This window comes from Lepisma saccharinum, chromosome 1 (genome assembly GCF_977018435.1).
Source record: "Lepisma saccharinum chromosome 1, izLepSacc3.1, whole genome shotgun sequence".
In the NCBI taxonomy this organism is placed as follows: domain Eukaryota; kingdom Metazoa; phylum Arthropoda; class Insecta; order Zygentoma; family Lepismatidae; genus Lepisma; species Lepisma saccharinum.
The window spans coordinates 44,037,923-44,062,591 of record NC_139229.1 but is presented as its reverse complement, the minus strand read 5'-3'; the positions used below and the strand labels follow the sequence as shown (position 1 = coordinate 44,062,591).

Sequence of the window (24,669 nt, the reverse complement as noted above, 5' to 3'; positions counted from 1 at the left end):
AAAACAATCGCTTAAAAACACAAGGATGTAAGAGAAAAATTAATGAAAATAGTCATGGACAATTTGCCGAGAAATACTAGTGGATCCCACTGTACGACAACCCTGAGAACATAAAAATATTTCATGCATCATATTAGTGGTGACGTCACAGCAGACGACAAACTAAGATTTGAGTCTAAACAACGTACCAACGTGTTTTTCTCCTATCCAGATCAATGGGATTTTCCATCGGAAAGAGTAGCTTTAATTATTGTGACAGCAGTTATGAAACAATATTGTGACGCGTATCGTACATCAATGTAAAGATGAGATTTCGGAGAATACGTCTATATATCACATATACGTTACAGAGAATAAGGTAAAGAATAAGCGGAGTAAGAAAATCATGCATTTTTATACAAAATACATTCCAGTTCCGAGCACAGCCGAAGCCGGCTCGAAGCTCACCCGACCTCAAGTCGGTCACGCTACCGCTATGGATGATGAGAAACCAGCAGGCTCAGGCGATTGAAGCGGCGGCACCCATTGGCTGCAATTCCGGATCGGATTCCGTTAGGAACATTCGCTTTACTCGATTTCCTACTCCATTTATTCTTTATATTCTCATCTGTAAGGTATATGTTATATATAGACGTATTCTCCTAAATCTCAGCATTACATTGATGTACGATACGCATCACAATATTGTTTCATAACTGCTGTCACAATAATTAAAGCTACCCCCTTCCGATGGAAAATCCAATTGATTTGGATAGGAGAAAAACACGTGTTAGCTTTGTTTCGACTCATGACGGCACACTAATATGGTCCATTCTGGTCTGAAACACAAATCTCAGAATGAGGAGTGCATCATCTTCACATGGATATTTGTTGTTGCTACCTAGCGTGTTGCAACCAGAGGTGGTCACCCTTCAGAGGGCGACCCTCATTAGGGCAGACCTCACCCTCACCCTCCGAAGACTTGTGAGGGTGAGAGCGAAAGGCTAGCCGTGAGGGTGAGTGTGAAGGAGGTTGAACGAAAATGACAACACAGAAATGTATAAAAACAATTATAATCAATGCAACAATGTATAATTATCCGGTGGAGGCACATAGTAGTTCGGTGCGGATCCCACTTTAAAGTTTAGGTCCAGTCCCGATTAGCCTTTCTGTGCATAATGTGGAATTAAAACAACAATTCAATATATAATTCAATCAACACAATGTATAATTATGGTGGCATAAATTGTAATTGTATAAAATAAATAATTTTCATTATTTCAAATGTTTATTTTTTATATCATGTACTTATAAACATACAAAAGATCATCTTCAAAATGTTTTCAATAACAAAAGTTTATTGCCTTTTCAAATGCTTTCTCTTTGCATAGTATTAAGTTCAAAGTTAAATATTGGTCTAGAGTGCGCGTCAAATCTCCTGCATATGGCCTTGAAAGGCTGAACAGCACCAGCGAATCACAGACGTGCGGCGTTGCCAGCATTGCCTAGTTCCGTGCTCTCCGTGACAATGCGTTTCGCTCAAACACGCTGTCTCTTTTCCGGGTAAGACATGGCACCTGCAGTGCGCTGCTATTGGCTATCGCCATATGCAGGAGATTTGACGCGCACTCTAGTATCCACATTTCAATACATACTAATTATTGTAAAAAGTATTAAAAAATCCACATAAACATTACTCTTTTCATATCTAATTGCATGCATTAAAAATACAAAGTGTTTATCTGATATCTGTTGTTGACTGATATATTATTATAATTATTACTAGCTTGTTCGGCAACCCGGAAATATTTCAATTATATGCAAAGGTGGACGGAAATGGAGACTGCGGGAGGAAGCCTGACACGAGTACTTTACCCGCTGTGTGTTGTACTGGATGAGCACGGAAAACAGACTTGGTGAAGAGGATGGTGCTGCCGATGGTATTCGACGTCTTCCACATCGATTTCAGAGTGCTGTGGACAATGCGGGAGATTATTTCGAATGTTTGTCATAATCAGACAAGTTTTTGTAACATGTGCACACATGTATGTCACAGGGTTGCTTGGGTTTTCTTTCATGATTCCTACCAACAAAATATCCATAATGGATACTCTTTCAGTTGTATATAACAAATTTTTAATACATCCTTCGATTGTCGAATTATTACTGGGTTGCCATGACTTAATCCCCAATCCTCCAATTTCTTTATTTGAAAAAAATATTCAGAACAGAATAGTAACTCCAGTTACAATACAACTTGATGTAACAAAGTAGTACTAATTTGATTTTTCTGTAATGCTAAAACTGTATTTTATACGTACTATGAAATATATTATCTCCAATTTATGAAAAGATAAGGATGCGCTGAAGCAGTTTTCTGATGAAGAAGTATCAGTTGAAATTTACTCCAACACCTATATTTCTATTTTTGAAAGTTTCAATATTTAATTTGCTCTCATGAAAGAGAAAAAAACTTCTTTCTCTCTCTCTAATATACATATTTCTGTGTTGCAATCTGCTTAGAAATTATCAGTGAAAACTTTAGAATGGAAAAAATGCATCACTATGCAAATTATACACATAAGATTAATAAAAACATCACAACTTATTCACATCAAATCACATCTAATGAGAAATACGTTTAATTTCTTTCAGTTCAGTTAGGCGTGCATGGTGATTACCATCCCCTCTGTCCTTTGAAGCCTTAGAACAGATACTGCCAGACAGGAAGCAATGAGAACTGCTAGGAACTGAAATATATATATATATATGTATATAATTTTATTACAAATGTGTTATTGCAAAAACAAATTACTTTACAAGTTTTTATTGCACAATCTGAACATTGGGTTAAATTATATTATTCCAATGAAAGAATTGGAGCTTGAGTTTAGTTTTAAGTTCACTTTTATGCACAGAGAGGATAATCGGGAATGGACCTACAGTTTAAAGTGAAATCCGAACCACTTTGTGCCTCCACCGGGTATGAAACTGTGACGATTGTGGTTCTATGACGATATTCACAATTATTAAATAACAGGTATGTAATCCTTTTGCACCTGCTGTTATTTTTTGGAACACTTCATCATTCAATTTCTTATGCGATATAACCTCAGACTTTGTTATGAATTTAAGGAGAGGGCAAATAGTGAAAACAAATATATAATTAGGAAACTATAACAATTCAAAGGAATGCTGGAACCGTGCTTTCCCTTTATTCTCATAAGTATTCAAGAACCAACAACTACCCGTGGATACTGAACTAACGTTAACGCTAATTAATCTTGTCAGTAGTCGAGAATGTTGGACGTACCAGAAGGATCGTCTATTCCCTGTGTACCCTCCAAGAGTCTCGAATACTCCCTTTAGACCATTATAATCATCAAACATAAAAGGCAAATTCAGCTTTTACTCCTCCAAGTGGCGATTATCCTTCGGGAGAGAATATACCATTAATACCTACCTATACCTGGAATTCCCTTTTTATATAAATCCCCAAAGAAAACAGTGGAGATGTAATTTAACTTTGCTTTTATTCAACATATGTTTATTAACCTCAAGATACTTGACACAACAGTTTCCTTTTAACAATCACAATTAGTCTATAAATATCAACAGGTAATATGAAGACGATTATCTCACATTCATTAATAACAATTTTAAATCCCTATGTAATTATACGTCTATACATGGGCATATTTAAAGGGGAGTTCAACGGGTCCAACCCCCCCTTTAGGTTCAGTAAAATTACCAGATTACCTGTTCTATCCGTTATGCGCAGAGACTTGTTTGTAAAAATTTCTTCAGACTTATTTTGTTCTCATAAATACAAGCGTATAGAACGGTATAGGGATGGGAAAGAAATTAATTCTACACACCAGATGGGACTGCAAAGCAAATGTCTTCAATTTCCTGAAAGTTTCAGAATTTCTTTGGAAAATACCCAGAAAGCTCCTGACATTTCACAAATTCCATAATGCCACATGTAATTTCTGCCCGAAGCAGCTGCTTGTGAACATATAGCATGAATATTATAATTTCATTAGAAGTTCCCGATATGGTTTGTTATCATTCAAAATTTAAGTATTCCTCAGGTTCTAATTTTTTGATAATTTCAAATTTTCCAACTGTTACTGTTTGATAATCCAGAAAGTTGATAAACCATTTTCCAAACTCTAGATCGGAATGGGAAACTCGTCCCTATTGAAGATTGTAACTGCATCTGGGTTAGCTTTAGCTATTAGTACTTCTACTCTCTGTGGGTTGAGTGCGTGTAAAAAAATAGTTGGTGAAGAATATGATGGTGCTGATGTGGGTGGTAGAATGAAGGGGGTGAGATAGATAATTTCAGAGAAGTGGCCAACAGCAATTTTTGTACATTGTTCAGCACATATTTTAACACTGGCTATTGACCATTTCTGTGGATTTTGTGCGATACTGAGACTGTCAAATCAGTTATATATTTTTTCCCCTGGAGTCTTCTCAAAGGAGCATCCCCCCGTCGTTAGCACATCGTGGGTCCCAATTTCGAAACCCGGAATGAGCCTGGGCGTTTGTGGGTGTCCATTCATCAATTTCATCATGTCATCATTCATCCCGATCTTCGGAAATTAGCAGAAAGTGGCACAGAAAGCGAATTAAAATAATTAAAATAAATCAATCAATCTTCTCAAAGTAATTTGGTTGTAAAAAATGCAGTGCAAGATGGCTAGGCAAGTACTCTAACGTTCTCAAGTTGTTTGACACAAGATGGACAGAAAAGTATCAATACTCAGTAGGGTGACTTGTGAAATCGTATACACTAATAGAAACTTTACTGATGTCCATTTTTGGACCATTTTGTAGTAGAAATGAACCCAAGTTTCTCTGAACACATTCAACACATTGAAAAGTTGCAACAACTTATTCCAGTATGAAATGCTTATTCCTCATTCATTGGAACAGTGTGTCAAAATGTTAGATGGCCCGGTTGATATTTTTTTACATTTTCAAATCTGAATGAAAAATGTGGCAAACAGTAATTGAAAAGATATGTCCAGGGTCTGCATTGTAGGTAGTAGAAAATTGTGACAAGCTCTTGTAATACACAATTTGTTGGTGATCTTCGCTACACTGACAGTTTCATCTTCAACACCCGAGAGGATGTGTTTAACATTAGGGAGGTTGAAATAATGTCCTCGCAATTCAACGGGAGATCCTCGACTAATGGACCCTGCACTGTTAAGTGTGCATACATATGAGTAGTAGGGACGAGAGAATTCTGACAACAACCTTGTCTAAGATCAATTGATACTGTGGTCTATTTTGGCCAAAATTAAACTATATTTTCATATATTCTGGTGAAAAGGCGGTCAGGGGCGTGATGCTGATCACATCACCCCCACTCATGACCGGATCAAGAAAGTGTGAGGCGTTACCCCCACACCCCCTATACGCCATCTTGGCGTCGTGCTACGCACAGGGGAGCACTTTACCTTTTTTTACCTTGTATAACCATTACCCAAAATAATTTACTATTCTTGATACACTTAAGCAAAGATTAGTTTCTATTCAATTTTTAAAAGTATTTGTTTTAAATATATTATCTCCAAGTGAGAATCAAATATTGACACCCTCTAAAGTTGTAATATATCCAGAAAAATTTATATATAAATACCAAATAAAACATTGGTAAATCCTACTTGTAAAACTGAATGCCATATTTGTGGTAAATTTATATCTATAACAAATTTGTCAAAACACTTGGCAATATGTACTGGTCAACCAAAAAATCCTAAATTAACAACCCAACCCTGTCCCTATTATGGAAATCTTATTAGCATACCTAATCTAAACAGACATAAGAAGAGTTGTGAATATCAACCATCAACTAGCCAGACTAATCCTAGAAAAGAGAAGCAGATATAGATCCAACTGATGGTCCTGAACCAAAACAAAGTAGATTTTTGTCCACTTTGCAACAGCTTTTGGTGGTCGTCTTAATGATTACCCTTTTGAATCAGAGACACATTGTGATATCAACAATTTCTTGAAGAACATAAAATCTTCAATAATAGACCTCCTGAAAAATAAATCTATCAAGTTTAATTCTACTCTATCCTCTGAATATGAGAAATCTGATGAAACATGTCATACATTTTGCCATTGTTCCAAGACCCAGACTCTATATTTGAGTGATATAGATAATTTGGAACAAAGCTATGCCCAGCTTATGGACACATTACTTAGAAAACATGAGGAATTTGAGGCTAAAGGATCTGGATGGAAATTATGTGGGAGTCCACACAAACTGAAACTGAAAATAAGTCAATTCTCACCTCTCTCTGCTCCTACCTATGTCCCTCTTCCAGTAAATATTCAAATTAAGAAAGCAGTGGTCAATATAAGAAATAAAGATAACAAGTGTTTTCTGTGGTGTGTCTTGGGAAAACTTTACCCAGTTGATAGCAATCCAGAGCTAGTTCATCATTATATACAGCATGAAACAAAGTTTAAGCATGCTATGTCAGGTATCCAATATCCTGTTGCTATATCTGATATAACAAAATTTGAAAAACAGGCAAAAGAATGTTTCTTGGCAATCAATGTGTATGCTTATACAGAGAATAATTTTGTATATTCTCTCAAAATAAGCACCAACAACAATAATAATGCTACTGAGATTGATTTGTTACTTATTTCAGATGACAAGAATTTCCATTACTGTCTGATTCGTAATCTCTCTCGTCTGGTTAGAACTCACATAACCAAACATAAGGGGAAAATTAAGATTTGTCATAGTTGTTTGACCATATTTGATAATCAAGTTCAACAGAAATATGTCAAATTTAATAATGCAGAAATTGCTAACCAGAAACTTGAAGAACACAAACTATACTGTGGTGAGAACAAAACTGTGCGTATGATTATGCCCAAACCAAAAGAGGTTGAGAAATTCAAACAACACAAGGCTCTGTTGGAGCATCCAGGTATAATAATAGCAGATTTTGAGGCATTTCTCAAACCGATCCTGATCCTGAAATCTCTTCTACTACACCTTATCAACTTCATGAGGTTTGTAGTTATGGTTATGTAGTTGTGTGGTGCAGTTTATTAAAACCTACGAGCCTTATATATACAGAGGACCTAATGCTGTCAAACACTTTTTCCAAAAAATAAAAAAAGAAGTGAGGAAAATTGATATGGTATTTTCTGTATCAAAACCAAGAGTACCATTATTTGCTGCTGAAGAGCAATTATATGATGCTACTGAGATTTGCACACATTGCAATTTATATTTTACAAATGAAAATAAAAAAGTTTATCACCATTGTCATTTTACAGGAAAGAATATTGGGGTCTTGTGTAATAGCTGTAATCTCAAAATACAGAGAGACAAATTTGTCCCCATATTCTTTCATAATGGCACTGGCTATGATTTCCACCATTTGTTTAAGCATCTTAGTTATGATATAAAGAGAACATAGAAGTCCTAGGAGAGAATCATGAGAGAGATATTAGTCTCAGCAAAAGAGTAAAAATTCCTGGTGGTGGCATTATTAAGATGAGAATCCTAGACTCCATGACATTTTTCCCTGCTTGATTGGATGCTCTTGCCAGGAAACTATCTGATGACCAGTTCCAAATTGCAACTAATAGTTTTCCTAGCTTGGGCATAGAACATATTAGACAAAAGTTGGCATATCCATATGAATATGTGACTGACCATACTAAGTTTAATGATGAATCTCTTCTTCCACAAAAGAAGTTGTACAGCCAACTCAGAGAAAAGAATATGACAGATAAAGATTACCATCATGCACAACTGATGTGGAAGAAATTAGGGTGTAGAACACTGGGAGATCATCATGATGCTTATCTAAAATTGGATGTGACAATTCTTGCTGACGTATTTCAGGCCTTTAGGAAATTGTCCATGATATCTATAAATTGGACCCAGCACACAAAAATTCAATTAGAGCTGATTACAGACGTGGACATGCTTCTCTTCATAGAAAGAGCTATAGGTGGGGACATGGTACAATGCACACAAATATATGCAAGGGCCAACAACATACATATGACAGAATATAACACAAATGAACCTTCTAGCTACATATTCTATGTTGATGTAAATAATTTATATGGTTATTCCATGATGCAAAAATTCCCCTATGGTGATTTTGAGTGTATAGAACCTATATCAATAGATATACAAAATTTTTTGATGATACTAAGTATGGTTTCTTTGCTGAGGTGGATCTTGTTTTTCCTCATGAATTACACAATCTGTTTTCTGATTTGCCACCATCTCCTGAGTTCAAGTGTCCACCTAAATCAAAACAGAAGAAGCTTCTGATGACTCTTGGCCCTAAAGAGAGATATGTCATACACTATAAGAATCTCAATTTTTTAATGGAGAAAAAGGTTCATATAGTGCAAATTCGAACAGTTCTTAGATTCAAGCATTCAGAGTGGTTGAGGCCTTATATTGAAACTAACACAAGACACAGAACACTTGCTACTTCAGATTTAGATAAGGATTTATATTAATTAATTAATAATGCTGTCTATGGGAAGACTATGGAGAATATTAGGAAGTATGTAAATGTAAGATTAGTCTCCGATCCAAAAAAGTGTAATAAATTAGTGGCAGATCCAAAATTTAAATTAAGAACAATATATCATGAAGATTTGTCACTTTTCCAAATGGACAAGCCATGGATTAAATTTAACAAACCTATCTATGTGGGAGCTACGTTTCTGGATATGTCTAAGCTACATATATTCCAGCTTTACTATGATACAATGAAGCTTTTTTATAAAGATGACCTTTCTCTTCTGTATATGACACAGATAGTTTTATATATCATACCAAAACTCCTAATCTCTATGAAAACATAAAACACCCTAAGTGGTTTAATTATTTTGATACATCTTCATACCCTCCTAGTTTTGATATTGTTTCCAACAATAAAAAGGTGCCTGGCAAACTAAAAGTTGAAAAATGTAATGATATTATTAAGGAATTTATTGGATTACGAGCAAAATGTATGTAATTACATCAGAAAAAGATATTATTAAAAAAGCCAAGGGAATAGGTAGAACTACAGTAGGGAATAAACTCTCCTTTGATGATTATTACAACTGTCTCAAAACTAAGTCTAACTACAAACAAAATAAGAAAAATTGCCCTGGATTCAGATTCTCTCATGTGAGATACACACATTACCAAGGGGTCACTATTGCCTGGGAAATGACAACCAATGTGATATTTGTCAATAAAATAACCATGAATCTGTTTGGGTTTAGAAAAAAAGCTATGGAAGTGCCTGTTCTGGTAGCCTCACCAAATCTCACTAATCTCTTGTACAAACTAAATGGACTACTAATTATCCACTTGAACAGTATCCTAACAGAATAAAATGATGATACTGGTAAAGTAAGCTTACACTGCTTACAAAAGACTGTCTGAGGGAAGCATAGATGTATACTATACTCCCAGTGAATTCAAAGCACACAGGCCAATGTTTGTCATCAACACATCAAAAAGAAAACAAGTAGTAGTCAGTGATAGAACAAATATCAAAATTGTATGTGAATTCTATGAGCCTCTGCCTGACAACACTATATGTAGTGTTCTTCTTATTACAGAAAAGACTTTTGTTTATGATGTGAAGAATGAGAGAGTCACAGAACAATTTAAGTTGTTAAAAAATATTTTTATTTAATAGACTAGACTAGTCTCTCACATAGGATGCCTCAAAAGTTTTTTCTGAATATTAGTAACCAAAATAATATTTAAGAAACTACCTTAGGTATAAGCAAAGCAGTGTGTTTTAAAAATAAGTAGTAATCAAGTAGTCAGTAGTTTTCATATCTAAAAAAACGACCTTGGCACCATTCTCAAACAAGACTAACCACCTGCTTGAGCATAAGTTAAGTACACTCTCAAGCAATCAACAGAGTGTCACTTGACTCTGATAGTAGAATATTCCCAAGCTAGACATTCAAGAATGTTAATCACCATAGTACGAGGATTTAGAATTCGTAGCATGGTTAGGCAATTTGCTACACATAGAAATTAGCTAAATCCACCAGAAGATATGAAAATATAGCTTAATTTTGGCCAAAATAGACCATAGTATCAATTGATCTTAGACAAGGTTGTTTCCAGAATTCTCTCGTCCCTACTACTCATATGAATATTAAAATAACATCGATGATGTTATTTTCAATTTTGTAGCAAGGAGGAAAAGACTAATTCTAACATTGTAATTCATTTTTAAAGAGAAGCTGGGATTAGCTTTTTTCAAAGCATTTTCTGCCCATTTTATATAGAAAAGTTAGAGGTTCGTAGATAGACTTAATTTAATAAATGTGTGAGCTTTCATGTGGTGGTAGAGTGAATTTTGATAGCCAGATCATACCTAGGAACGCTATACGTCCCGGAATTTCAGTGACAATCCCGGAATGGTATCATTTGTCCCGATGTCGCGAATAGTTTCTTCGGGATGCACAAATGTCCTGGAATTGGGTGGGAAAGAAGAAATGATTAAGACTATACTTTCCTGAACTTTATTTAGATGTTAAAATTTTACCTAAAATCGGACGTAATTTTAAAATGCTCATTTTACAAAACAATCTAACTCTACATTGAACCATTCCCTCTCCATAATACAAGAGTTAACGAGATACAGACGGATCTGCAAACATGTTTGACTTTACGATGGCGCCGCCGTCTGCTAGCAGTGCTGAATTTCAGTTACGATTCTCTTCCATTGTATAGTAACCTGCTTTCTATAAAGAGTCAGTGCTTGGGTGCCTATCTGTTCAGTCCGCAGTTTTCAAATAAAGTTCCCACACAATGTGGATGTAAATGACAATTATGTTGTACGTACATACATACAACTTCATCGGCTCCAGCCCTGCTCCCTAACAAGCTACCGGTCAGTAGTGTCCCGGATTTTCACTTATGAAATATAGCAACCCTAATTGAACCAAAGTTGAACTCCCTCCCTTACTTGAGATATATATATATATATATATATAAGTTATTTAAGTAAAGGGGGTTAATTATTATTAAAACTTATCTTTCACACTCGCAGATATTCTTAACAAGTACGCACTTTCATGAACACACAAAATAGGTATAGCCGTACACTGATCAGCATAAGTATCACAAATTCATACATATCTAAATCACACTCATACACGCAGTTCCCGTAAGAATCCTGGTTTTCTGTTACTTTTAGAATACGTAAACAGTGTGTCCGAGAAAAAATATACCAATAAAGAATTTAAATAACTCAACAATCGTTAACGATAGAAATGTCAAATAACGTTTATTTGGAAGAGGGAAGAAAGGAATTTTTTTTACGACCAGAAGGGAAAAAATCGTAACATAATTAAGCGCATGCGCGGCTTTGTTCGTGAGTAGTCTGTACAATGGCGCCGTTTACTGTTCGTCAGAAAGTTGAGTGCTGCTTTTGGTTTGCAGAATTGAAGTCTCCTGTAACGGTACAAAGAAGATTCTGGCAACAATATGGACAGGAAGCACCAGACCGTCATTACATTGTTAAATGGCATAAACAATTGCTGGAAACAGGGTCTTTGTTGAGGAAGAAAGGTTATGGTCGGAAGCGTGTGAGCCAGGATAAAGTGGTTGCAGTTCAGGAAGCTTTCCAGAGAAGCCCGCGTAAATCTGTGAGACGTGCTAGTTCTCAACTTCAAATTCCACGTTCTACTGTGGATGATATCGTACATAAAAGGTTAAGGCTTAGAGCCTACAAGTTACAGCTTGTTCAAAATCTAAAGTGCAGTGATAAACCCGCTAGGTTTGATTATGCTAGTGAAGTGCTATCACGCATTGATGATGACAATGAATTCCTGACACGCGTAACATTTTCAGATGAGGCTACCTTCCACATTTCCGTTAAAGTGCATAGGCATAACTGTAGAATATGGGGTGAGCAGAATCCCCATGCAGTTGTTGAACACGAACGCGACAGCCCCAAGTTGAATGTGTGGTGTGGTTTGACACGAGATTCCGTAATTGGGCCCTTTTTCTTTGAGGAAGCTACAGTTACAGGTGCAAGTTACCTGCAAATGTTGCAACAGTATGCTGTACCTCGTATACCTCATGGGTACATGTTTCAGCAGGATGGGGCCCCCCACATTATGCCCGTTGTGTTACTAACTTCCTTAATAACAATTTCGCTGGTAATATGATTGGAAGAGGTGGACCCATTAAATGGCCACCACGGTCACCAGACTTCCCTCCTTTGGACTTTTTCCTTTTGGGTTATGTGAAGACTATGGTTTACCAAACACCTGTGCAAGACCTCAATGATCTCCGTGAAAGAATTATCGATGCATGTGGCTCCGTCTCTCATCAAATGTTGAAGAACACTTGGATGGAGGTTCAGTACCGCCTTGATGTTTGTCGCGCCACCAAAGGAGCACACATTGAGATCTACTAAGGTGATTTTTTTTCTTGTTCTTTGGTTAAAAATTTTTTTAGGATTTTCTCTTCCAAATAAACGTTATTTGACATTTCTGTCGTTAATGATTGTTGAGTTATTTAAATTCTTTATTGGTATATTTTTTCTCGGACACACTGTATACTAAAATGCTGGGAAGTTGGGCCTTATTGGAGATTAAATTAAATGGGGGCATAATGATAAATTCTAAATTCTTATGTTAGCGATGAAACAAAAAAAAACATTGATTTTGACACACACCTCACTTTTTACAAAGAAACTGTATCATCCGATACTTTGGGTTCACTCGACCAGAAACTCCATATTTCCGCGTAGCCAAAAATAGCTGTTCAAGAACAAGCTACGTTTCTCGTGACGTATTTATGGTCACGTAAGCGAGAACCGGGTTACGTAGGCAACTTTCATTCACAATCTACAGTGGATGGCGGTCTGTGGTGAAATTACGATTTCTAATTATGAATATTCATAACTCACCACAAAACCTGGAACCTCTTGATTACAAGACGACGATGAAACCACTATGGCATCGAGGAGGTCCCCCAATGAAAGAGAATATAGGTAGTCTGACACAAAGTGAAATGTGCTGATAAATATGCTAAATGTACACTTCGCAACATCTTATTTGACCGCCCTGAAAAATGTCAAAGTCCGGAATTCGTAAATTTGGCAGCATAGCGCTTCAGAGCCAAACTAAGAGTAGCCAACTTTGCAACATTTCATCTTCCTGAATGAAAACGCTCGTGATTTTTTTTTTCATTCTTTCACATTCCATAAAGTAAAGATACCCTAAAGCAGTAATAAAATATATGAGTAGACAAAAAATTGTTAAGTAGAAATACGAATGTTGAAAATATTTCAAGATTCTTCGTTCTGAATTTGAAAATAGGAAAATGTATGTGCATTGTGAGTCCTCCTCCGTAGTCGAGCGGGTTAAGGCGTTCACTCGTCTTGAGATCGTTCGCTGCGGGACGGCGTAGGTTCGAATCCGGCTCTGGTCGGAATTTATTCGGCCTACGTATAGGGCCGGTGGCAACCCACCATCGTGAGGAAATTGGGAAGCTCCGAGTGAGTGAGCGTAACCAGGTCAAGAAGACCTACAACAACGGCTGGGGGTTCGTCGGGCTGTTCACCCGTCACCCCCAATACTGGTCTAAGACCACAACGCTATAACAGGTGACGAAGGAACAGTGTGGGAGGGAGACCAGCAGTCGGTAGGTAAGCCAAGGCCCGCCATGGTGCTGTAGAGCTGTAGGGTTATGGTTATGTGCATTGTGAAACACTGAACAGGTTCTCATCCACCTGGAAAGAATTGCGGTCACATTTGAATGCAAGAAGGCAAATTTATGATGATTTTATGCGAAATGTTTAGTAAAGATACCTTGCTCAACACCAAACCATTCTGCAAAGTGTGTCTTTTCCTTGGTTCTTGGCGAAAAATGATTCGAAACTCCGGCACAATGTTGCTTCAACTGAGATTAACGTGTTTTACTGAACTTTCTGCTAGCAATCTTCTGGAGTAGTTGGTTAGATGACAGCACTTTCGTTTTTTTTATTGTTTTCGTCAAGATCGAAACATCGTAGGTTCAAATCCCACCTTGTCCTTATTATTTTTTCCTTTTTATTTACCAAGTACTAAATGTTCTGATTACGTAATATAATATTATATGATATTACTTTAAATATTTATGCGATGCATGCTCAGTGGCGGCGATTGGGTTTCAAAACTGGGGCAAAATGGGGGGGAGGGCAAGGACAGTTTCTTTCCCTTGGTAGATAATGTTGAACATAGTGCTGGGTCATCTATCCCTCCACACTCCATAATCGTCGCCACTGTGCATGCCTCAAGTAATGCTTCTACTAATGTTTTTAATCTTTCAGTGATTCGCAGGATTTTAGGAAATACTTTTCCTTTCATTCAGCTGTTATAAGTTAACACATATTAAGAACTTACATGTCAACTTTCTGCATCCGGAAATGCTGGACATAAATCGCATAAATATCAACGGATATATCCAAGAAACGTAGATAAGCATTCTGGTCCAAAGCCGTTTACTTCCCGAAAAAGATTTTGCAAAGAAGTAGGTTTGAACCCATGACCTTCCATTCCATAAGCAAACGATCCCTCTACACCACTAGGTTCACGTTATTTTATGCACTCGGTTCGGATCCCACTTTAAACTGTAGGTCCAGTCCCGATTAGCTTTACTGTGCATAAAGTTGACTTAAAACACCAAATCAACCAATTCATCTCCTTTCAGAGTGGGCCTTCTATGATACTGTAGTCGGCCAGCATCAGAAAATACAGTTCTGTTTCGTGTATACCAGAGTATAATTTCATTTAATATTGTGACTAATTTTACTTTAAAACTACAGATTAAAGCGATAATAGTGTCCAGAAAAAGAACCTCAAAGTAGATCTTCACGCAAAGTATTTTAATCCATTGCCAAACATTTCAGTTACTATTATGCTTTTCCATTGACCGTATTTTCGATTCATGGTGAATTTGCTAAAAGGACCATGTCAAGAAATCTAAATATGTAAGTGAAAGTAAAAAAAGAAGTAAAGTGTTCCCCTGTGCTTAGCACCACGCCATGAAGGCGTATAGGGGCTGTGGGGGTAAGCCCCACACTTTCTTGATACGGTCGTGAGTGGGTGTGATGTGATCAGCACCACGCCCCTGACCGCCTTTACCCCCCAGGTTTCCCCAGGTACCCATGCTATTCGACGCTGGGTGGGCGCCGGGGCCGCTTCCATCGTTAGAAAAGTTCCCGGATATGAACCGGCCGGGGATCAAACCCGGGACCTTTAGCATGGTAGTCAGACGCGTTACCGACTGAGCCACCGCGGCCACTCTAAATATGTAAGTTTTACTAGTAAATGCATTTCAAATGCACGAAACAACAGGGGAGGAGAAAAATAAACCTCAAAAATAAGTAAAAATGCAACAAAAAATGTTTAAAATACTGACAAATAAACTAAAAGCCAAAAAAAAGGCCGAAAAGTGAAAAAACAAAAGTAAAATGGAAAGTGTTTTCCTGCTCTAACTGAAGGGAAACGGACATAATATCAAGTTTAGCATTGTTTTTAAGGGTCAGAAAAAAAGTAATTTTTCATCAACTGCCGGACCCTAATTAGTAATTATGACCATTGAAAAAGTTGGAGGTAGCTTACTTAAAATTTTCTTGCTGAGGGATCGTATCGTCCAATATATCCACTTCATAATAAAGAAAAACATCAAGTTCATATTTCGAAAATGACTTGGATTTTTCCACCACGAAAATATGTTTTTCATAGTTTGAAGTTCGTTAGTATTATCTTTCAAGGTTTCCATTGTTTTAATTTCACACATATTTTATATTTCATACGTTCCTCTCTCTTTTCATACAGTATTTGGAAAAAAACTGAAGTTTCTTGTCAAACAGGGTATGGTTCAAATGACTCCTTTTCGCTCTCCTGTTCCTACTTTAAACAAACAACAAAATACTTCGTAACTAAACGATTGCTTGTTCAAAACACGGAATTTTTACACAATTTACAAAATATGACATAACGTCAATAGCATGTTCATCATTTTTCCCTTTCAGCGTTTTTCGTTTTTATCTGAATTCGTTTCCTCATGAAAATTGCCATGCGGAAATTATAGATATGACATTAAGTGTGAATTCGTTTCTTCAAACTGGTAGCAAATTTTAACATGAGCTACCTGGAGAAGAGGCAGCGTGCTTGATTCTTACGAAGGAGGTCGTAGGTTCGATTCTCCACCTACGCAGGATTTCTTTCAGGAGTATATCGTTGGGTGTAAAGTTTATCCACCGTGCTAAGAAGTTAACATTTTTCTCTGTATTTCACGAGAGGAAAGGAAATAGTAAGAAAAGTTATTTCGATGAGAGGAGGAAGTCACATGCTACGTGGAATGCGCAGAATCAAGTGACATAGAGCTAAGTCTGTAATGGTGGTTTCGAATATTGCAAAGTTAGTGCGGAAAGTTTGTTATATCTGATACTCGTACTTTCTGTTCAAAGAAGACAAACATTTTAGATACAAAGGCAGTGACGAATTAACGATCATTATGAAATTTTGAATTATTTGTTTGTCACTCACTATATAAATACTTATTAGTAGTTTCTTATCGAATCGGCCTCTGTCGCAATAACAATATACCTATGTTAATTAGCGATTTGCTATTAGTTTTAGACGCATGGTAAGATGGAGGTAATGAAATTGACAACAGTCATTATGAAGGAACGGACATAAAATTACAAATCTTATCAATTTGAGCCCATTAAACGCTCTCCTACGTTACAGTACTGCACTACATCACTACTCAACATAACTGTATATCTTTTTATAGTATATCGAAATCAAATAATTAATATTTTAGGTGTCAGTGAAGAACAAACAATACATAACTTAAATAACATTACATTTTGCATCCTGAATACATGAATGTGATTTGTGAATTAATCATGATGTGTGTGTTAACACAACATATGAACAATAACTAAAAAGAAAAGTTTTAACTTTAAATCCTGGGAATCTCCAACTTCTAAGTGGAAATATGCGCAGAAGGGACGACCCTCAAGTGTGCATCGGATTCATTTTTTTAAAATATCCTAATATCAACGGTATCTGTTCAGCAAACAAAAAAAAGAAAAGAAAGAAAGAGGAGAGAGTGGATTTGAACCCGCGACCTTTCACGCTTGATGAAAAATAAGGATAGCAGCGCCTAACCAACTGCTCTACGTTAACTTAATGACGTTATTCCCTCAAAACATGTTGACGTTTATGAAGACTCCCACCTTCCTGTGTTTCAAGCACATTTTCTCGACACGTCGTGTAAAATATATGTTTTTGAGAACTGTTCGATATTATGCAAGGTATTGTAAATAAAATGTCGCATAAACTCCTCACAAATTTGCTTCTTTCTGCACAAACTTGATGGCAATTTCCTCCAGGTGGAGAGAAACTCTATTCAGTGTTTCAAACCCCCCCAAATTTCAAGTCGAGCAAGCAGAATCGTAAATATCCTTCAAGGTTCTTTTTCCAATTTATTATTTCTGTTTGAGTGTGTATTATAATAGCGGTTTATAGTTTCTAAGTTCATGGAAAGTCTTAAATTGAAAACCTATCACCGTAGCGTTTTTCGTCTAGTGGAAGGACCTACTCAAAGTTGGCTACTCTCACCTGGAGCTGAAGTGCAATGTTGCTAAGTTTACGATTTCGGGACTTAGAATTCTTTCGGGGCGGTCAAATAAGATGTTGCGAAGTGTACCTAATCATTAAAATATATAGTTGGCATGTCAGCACTTAGGCAATGTACATCTCCTCCCAGTAATAAGCTCCATACAAAAATAATTATTTTAACTTATTGAAGCATTCTTGTCCCTTTTAGTTGCAATTTTTTAAATATACTTTTTGATGTATTCTTTAAAAATACTGATTTTTCTCAGTATACTTACTTTTCTATTTAATTTTGAATACACTTTAAAGAAAATTTATATATCTTCAAATACAAAATGAGAAAATGGATAATTTTTTTTTTAAAAAAAACACTCATGTCCATAAGTAAGGGGATTTGCGAGATCCACAAGAAAACATTGGGTCACTGTGATAATTGATGCAATAAAAAGTGGCCTGGCAACATTGGAACACGTGACACAGTGATACTGATACAAGGTATACAGGAAAAGTAGAAAATGGCAGTGGGCAGCACTTGTTTGGTGTGGTCCCTTCTCCGCCGGCGGCATACATTTCGTGATGGACGGTGCCAGAACCAGTCAATACGAGGTGCGGTGACCCCGAACGGTAATACACGTTGCACAACAGCTCTCCATACTTTGAATCAGGTTGTCCAGCATGTCCTGCGGTAACACATCCCATTGCTAGGATGTCTTCGGCGGTCTACAATGGTCAGTTAGGGATACAATCCTGCGGCCTAGAGTGTCCCATCCATGTTCAATCGGATTGTGGTCCGGTGAGCTAGTGTGCCACTCCAGACGCGTGATGTCCTAATGCTGCAGATACTCTCCACGAGGCACGCTCTGTGTGGTCTGGCATTGTCATCAATCAGACAGAACCCAGGCCCATATACACCACGAAAAAGTCTCACATACAGTTGCAGGATGTTATCCCTATATACCACACCCATCACAGTACCCTGTGGAAACACATGCAGCGGCGTAAGTGCTCCTAACGTGATGCCCCCCACCCCCAGACGAAAACACTGGCACCACCATATCCGTCCCTTTGTACGTACAATATTGGCAGGGTTGGAACGTGTCCGAGGACCATGAGCAGATAATCACTCTCCAGGCTAAACCGAGACTCATCCGTGAACAGCACACTACCCCACTGTTCCTGGGTCAAATCACAGTGGGCAATATAGCATGTTCGACGAGCCACGCAGTGTCTTTGTGAGAGGAATGCATCTGGCGGGTTGCCTTGCATATAGAGCAACCTCTCGAACCTGACGATACACAGTCTGACGGGAGATGTGTGTCCTAGAGGCTTCTACGAGGTCTGTCTGTAGCCAGTGCAGGTGCTCTGCTGGTTGAGCGTCTTCGGGCTACGAGCCTCGCGTTGGGTTGTAGCACTTGGTTGACCTTGCTCATACTGCCGTTGAATGTTTCCGCCCGCCTTGAAGCATCTCCACAGACGAGATACGTATGACGTTACTGGCGACATTCAACTCCTGACCCACATCTCAATGACTTTGGACGGCCTCTAATCTGCCGATGATCCGGCCATGTGTAATGTCATCCCAATGTGTTCGCTGTGCCATTCTACTTCCTTACGACTCTAATACTTTCGGCCAAACGCACAGAACACGCAGTCAGCCACACTTTTCTAAACACCTTTTCCAAGACGGACTGTTCCAGTCACATTTCTCGGTCTAGTACAGACCAGCGAGGTACTCAATGTCTGACATGTATGTCACGTGTTTCAGTGTTGCCAGGGCACGTGTTATTGCATTAATTATCACCGTTTCCCAATGTTTTCTAGTGGATCTCGCAAATCCTTTAACTTGTGGACATGGGTGTAATTCCCATTTAAATAACCAGATCCAATGAGTGTTTTTTTGCAAGAAAGAGAGAGAGAGAAAGAGTGAGAGGCGGGAGAGATATTTCCATATGTGTGTTTCACCTACGACACAAACTGTTGCATTGTGGCTTCGAGCAGCCATTTATGAGGCACGGTCGATTCCTCCATGTAGGAAGTGATTAACTTCCGACAGTTCATTTATACTTATTTCCAGTTCTCTACTTTTTAGGATTTAATGCGCATTATCAAATTACGATAGTGCGCAATGCGTGAACACTTGACTAGATTCGCTATCACTCGCTTGCTACAGCTGCCTCCCAAGGACTGCAGCCGTCCTGCTACTGAGGAAGCTCGATCATCCACCTACAGCGGGACGGCGAGGGGTATGGAAGGAAGGGGTGGTTTGCTTGTTTAAATGGTCAGCGAGAAAGCATCGACAGTTTTTTTCATTCAGTGATGCCAACCCTAGCATTATGGTTCTAAAAATAGCATAATTTTAACTTCGTTGGCACCTAGTACCCTGTGTTTGGCATAAGGGTAAAATCTAGCATCATCTCTAAACGTGCGTCCCTGGGAGACAGATAAATTGAATTCAATGGAAGATACTTTGGGGGAATATATTTTTTAAAGTTATATCTTATTTGTACTTCTTCAACGGACTTTTTCGAACAAATGGAAGCATGCCGAGCAAAGGACAGGCACATCTTCTTGTTTTCATCTTTTCTTTATCTTCCCCGATTTATCAAATTAACATTTTATAAAAGAAAATCGTCGAAAGTTCGAGATCACAGATGAAACACGAGCAAAAAACTCGGGCATTTAACGTCGTCGCATTGTAATCAAGGGGTCCTGGACCCGGTGGAGGTACATAGTGGTTCGGATCCCACTTTAAACTGTAGGTCCAGTCCCGATTAGCCTTACTGTGCATAAAGTGAACTTAAACACCAAATCAATCAATCAATCAATCGGGTATTTAAAGGAAGGTAACTTTGGGCCAATCGTCGAATTTTCTCCAAATTGTTTAAGCACTATAATGAATCCATTTAATTGGTTGCTTGAACCATTGTAATTGATTTGATTGGCGAAATTCTCAAATATTGCTTAACTATAGTAAGTAAAGGATAAACCAAGTTCAAAGCACCAAAATAGCTGCATAAATTGAACTTAAAACTACATAATTAGTTGCATAAACATAATTTAGAGTTGAAGAAGCACGGGATTGGCAAAACACACGACGACAGGCTTGGGAGAACTCCACAAAGGTCGAACGATAAACGTATTATACGTACGTAATACATTTATCTGTGGTCGAACCAATCAGCTGGGTACATTCAAAAATGGATTCAGTGTTGCAGCTAAATTCAATGGATTTCCAAAGTCTTCTGTGAGTATGTTTACCATTACTTCCTACACCTAAAAAAAGCCACGAGTCGCCACTGGATTGAGGCCAGTTCTTATAAACATACGGAATTTAAGCAAGCAGGTGAGAGGTATTAACACAGACATTTGCGATTTAAAACAAACGTGCAGTTTCTGTAGATGTAACGAACGCTGTGTTGTGAATATTTCCTTGCACATAAAATTGGCCGCAATATGACGGACCGTCATATGTCAATGGGAACTTCTCTTGTTTCCCAGTAGGCAAATGTTGTATTCGAGTTGCTCTCATTGTGCACTGTCAATGTGCATAGCATAAAATATTATTTGAAAGTTTTGACAAAATTCTCGGCAGATAGCTCTGTAGCTGATCTCGCCTTCGGGAACCTTAGTTGTAAGATTAGAAATTGTTTAAATTTCTATTCATAACTCAACATAGTGGTACAGTATTAGCATTCTTTACAAAAGGCACCCTGAAATTAGTAGTTGAGTATTTAAATTTATGATAAAACATTAAAATGCTGACCAAGGCAAACTTTTATAGTATAAAAATATACATAAAAACGTAACGTTTCCACCCTCTAAATGGGTCTTCTTCAGACGAAACTTCACAACAAATTTTTAAATAAGTAAAAAATTGTTGTGAAGTTTCGTCTGAAGAAGACTCTGTGAGAGGGTGGAAACGTTACGTTTTTATGAATATTTTTATACTATAAAAGTTTGCCTTGGTCAGCATTTTAATGTTTTATTAATATGGAAAAGAGGCTTAACAGTGTTAAATTAATGAGTTTTTAACTGAGGAGTACCTGAATTTCATTTCACAGTGAAATGAACAAGCCTCCACCAGTGTACAAATTATTGCATTCAAGAATTGGCGCAATTTGGCTCAATAGTTTAATGATTAGAAAAGTCATTCCTATTGGGCGCGTTCCGAATGTTGCACGAGTTAGGGCAACTGGTAGTCCCATAAGCACTTTCGTGCGTTTCGTTATGCCGTCCCAAAAGTCTGTTTTCGTGCGATGCGTGAACTTCATTCTGACACGAAACGCACGGATCGTAGGCTGGTTTGTTCAGTGAGAATCGTCTGCTGCTTGCAGACAACGGGCGTGCATGATGCCTTCAAGCGGCACTAGTTCGCAAAATGTATTATAATGCGCTTGGTCAAAGCAATCTATTGTAAGTGGGAGCACCCCTGTTGTGTCCCAACGCCTTTGATGGGAAATTGTTTTTCCATTTAAATACATGTGGTATTTGATGCTGAACGTGCTGCTATTACATTAAATTGCAAATTTCATTAGATCTTAACATCAGAAATTATGTTGGAACATGACAGATAAATATAATCAGTGCTGTGAAACTAAGAATTTTAATAAGACGATCGTCAACAACAGAAAATATATCGGAACACCTTGTATTTGCACATCACTTATTTCTCGTCACTTGCAACTAGTGCAGGTGCACCGATTCAGAAACAGAAAATGGGGCTCAGTGGGGCTCGCAGTGTTGCTAACTTGTAGCATTTTACGATATATATTTTACAGTATTGCCAACTCATAGTCTTTTATGATGTATATTTAACAGAATTGCTAGCTTATTGTAGCCTTTCACGCGTTATCGAAAATAGGGCTCGCTGGTGCTCGGCTCTGATTGGTCGAAGAAAGTGGTGCACAGCTCTGATTGGTCGAGACAGGTCCATGCATGATATATCGTGAACTAAACTAACCTCACCCACCCACACACTATGCCTTATAGAGTAAGGCTGCTATTTAACTTGTAAGGACTCACGGTTGCCAGCACACAAGATATATTGCAAACTAAATTAACCTACGACATAAGCCACGGGAACACACACACACACACACACACATAGTCACACGCGCACCCCCCCCGCCCCCACACACACACACCAAGCCTTCCAGATAGAGTATAAGCAACTCACCTCTTGCAATTTCTTTTATATTTTGTGACGGGGAAAATTAACCTACAGCTGTCAACACTGTTTAAGCTGCTTTCGACGAGCTGTGTTACCAAACTTAACTCTTTGCAAATATTTTTTTTTCTATATGCTAAAGCTAATCCCCTACATCTAGAATCTGGAAATATATACACACAAAACACCCTAGCAGAGTATGCCAACGTACCTCATGTAAAAATATTATCTTGTACGGTTTTTCATAGGTTAAATTAACATGCAACTAGCGATTAGCAACATTTTTATGAACATCTGATTGGAATAAGACGGACAGACAGAGAGAGTTAGACACTTTATATACATTATTCACACATATACCGGGTTTGAAAAAGCTAATATGCATCAACTATTTCACTCACCCCAACCGAAATAAATAAACTAAAAACTAATCGACAAACACACTTACTCCCATTCCTCTCCCAACAAAAACTAATTTCTCTGTTTGTTTAGAGATGGGGATCGCCTAGCCTATAATAAAATAAACACAGGAGACTGTAAGTTCGCTTACGGTATTTTGTATGTCCCCAATAACCTAGCGTGCAATTCCCCTCTCCCCCTTTCTTCTGCATATCTCTAACGTGTAATTCCTGTTTCGCGAAGGGACGTGAACCTTCCACAGCTGTTTGTATTATATTGCATCAGATATTACATTGTTGTGTATATAAAGACTAATCTCGGACACTGATACGAATATAACGCCATGATAATTAGCTGGTGTCCAAAATTATTGCATAACTTAAAATATTGATAAAAAATATATTTTCTGCACTGTGCTTTCTAGCGAAGGTATTATTGTAAAATATATTGTTTGTAAATGTGGAATGCGAGAAGCTCAGTCCCCTCAGGGATTCGAATCCTGTTATCATAGGCGGAGTTCTGGAGGGGCCGGGGGGGGGCCTGCCCCCCCAACTTAAAGAAGACTAAAAAATAACACATGATTAAGTTTAGTTACTACATTTTTGTTATGAAGCCATACAGCAAATCTTGACGTTTGGCATGATGGCATTTGCGGTAATTGTGCCGCAATAGCAGGTCTTAGACGATTTGATTGATGTGTACAGTTTGAAGAAAGAAAAACGTAAAATGACTTTGTGTTGAGTCAACAGTTACTGCTGAGGCATCAATTTAATTTTTCAAAAATTTCTGAAGCTTACTATTGTACCGTAACTTTTTTAAAGTAATACGAGTATTGTAACTCTCTAGCCTTCTTAAACCCGAAGGTTCATGGCTGCAGCAACACAGGACTTCCATCTGTCCCTATCTTGAGCAAGATCTATATACTCTTTTCCATCCCTACCGATTTCCCTTAGGTCCATCTCGACGTTGTCCCTCCATCTTCGTCTTGGCCTTCCTACTTGTCTCTTACCATCAGGTTTCCCAACAAGAATCCTGTAAACTCCTCTTTTCTCTCCCATTCGTGCCACATGGCCTGCCCACCTAAGTCTTCTTGATTTAAATATTCTAATAATATCTGGACATGAATACAAATTATGTAGTTCTAAATTATGTAACCTTCTCCACTCACCTGTCTCCTCATCCCTTTTAGGTCCAAAGATTTTCCTAAGGATCTTATTTTCAAATACTCTCAATTTATGTTCCTCTTTCAATGTAAGGGACCAAGTTTCACACCCATATAATACTACAGGCAAAATTACTGTTTTGTATATTTTAACTTTTAGTTTCTTAGATATTAAACGAGAAGACAAAAGTTTATGAAGAGAGAAGTAACATGCATTTCCTGAATTAAGCCTACTTTTTATTTCCTCTTTAATATCATTTTCATTTGTTAATATTACTCCTAAGTATTTGAATTTGGA

General features: G+C 37.6%; 1 protein-coding gene across 2 annotated transcripts in view; it reads right to left on the bottom strand.

The window, feature by feature from the left end:
- Positions 1-1,346: 1,346 nt before the first annotated feature.
- The window catches only part of LOC145991547 (23 kDa integral membrane protein-like), a 105,148-nt gene continuing 81,825 nt past the window's right edge, over positions 1,347-24,669 (bottom strand). For both annotated transcript variants that reach the window (XM_083127618.1, XM_083127692.1), the window contains exon 5: positions 1,347-2,729. In XM_083127618.1, the coding sequence (XP_082983744.1) occupies positions 2,640-2,729 (90 nt within the window). In that variant the 3' untranslated portion in view covers positions 1,347-2,639. The remainder of the gene's footprint in view (positions 2,730-24,669) is intronic.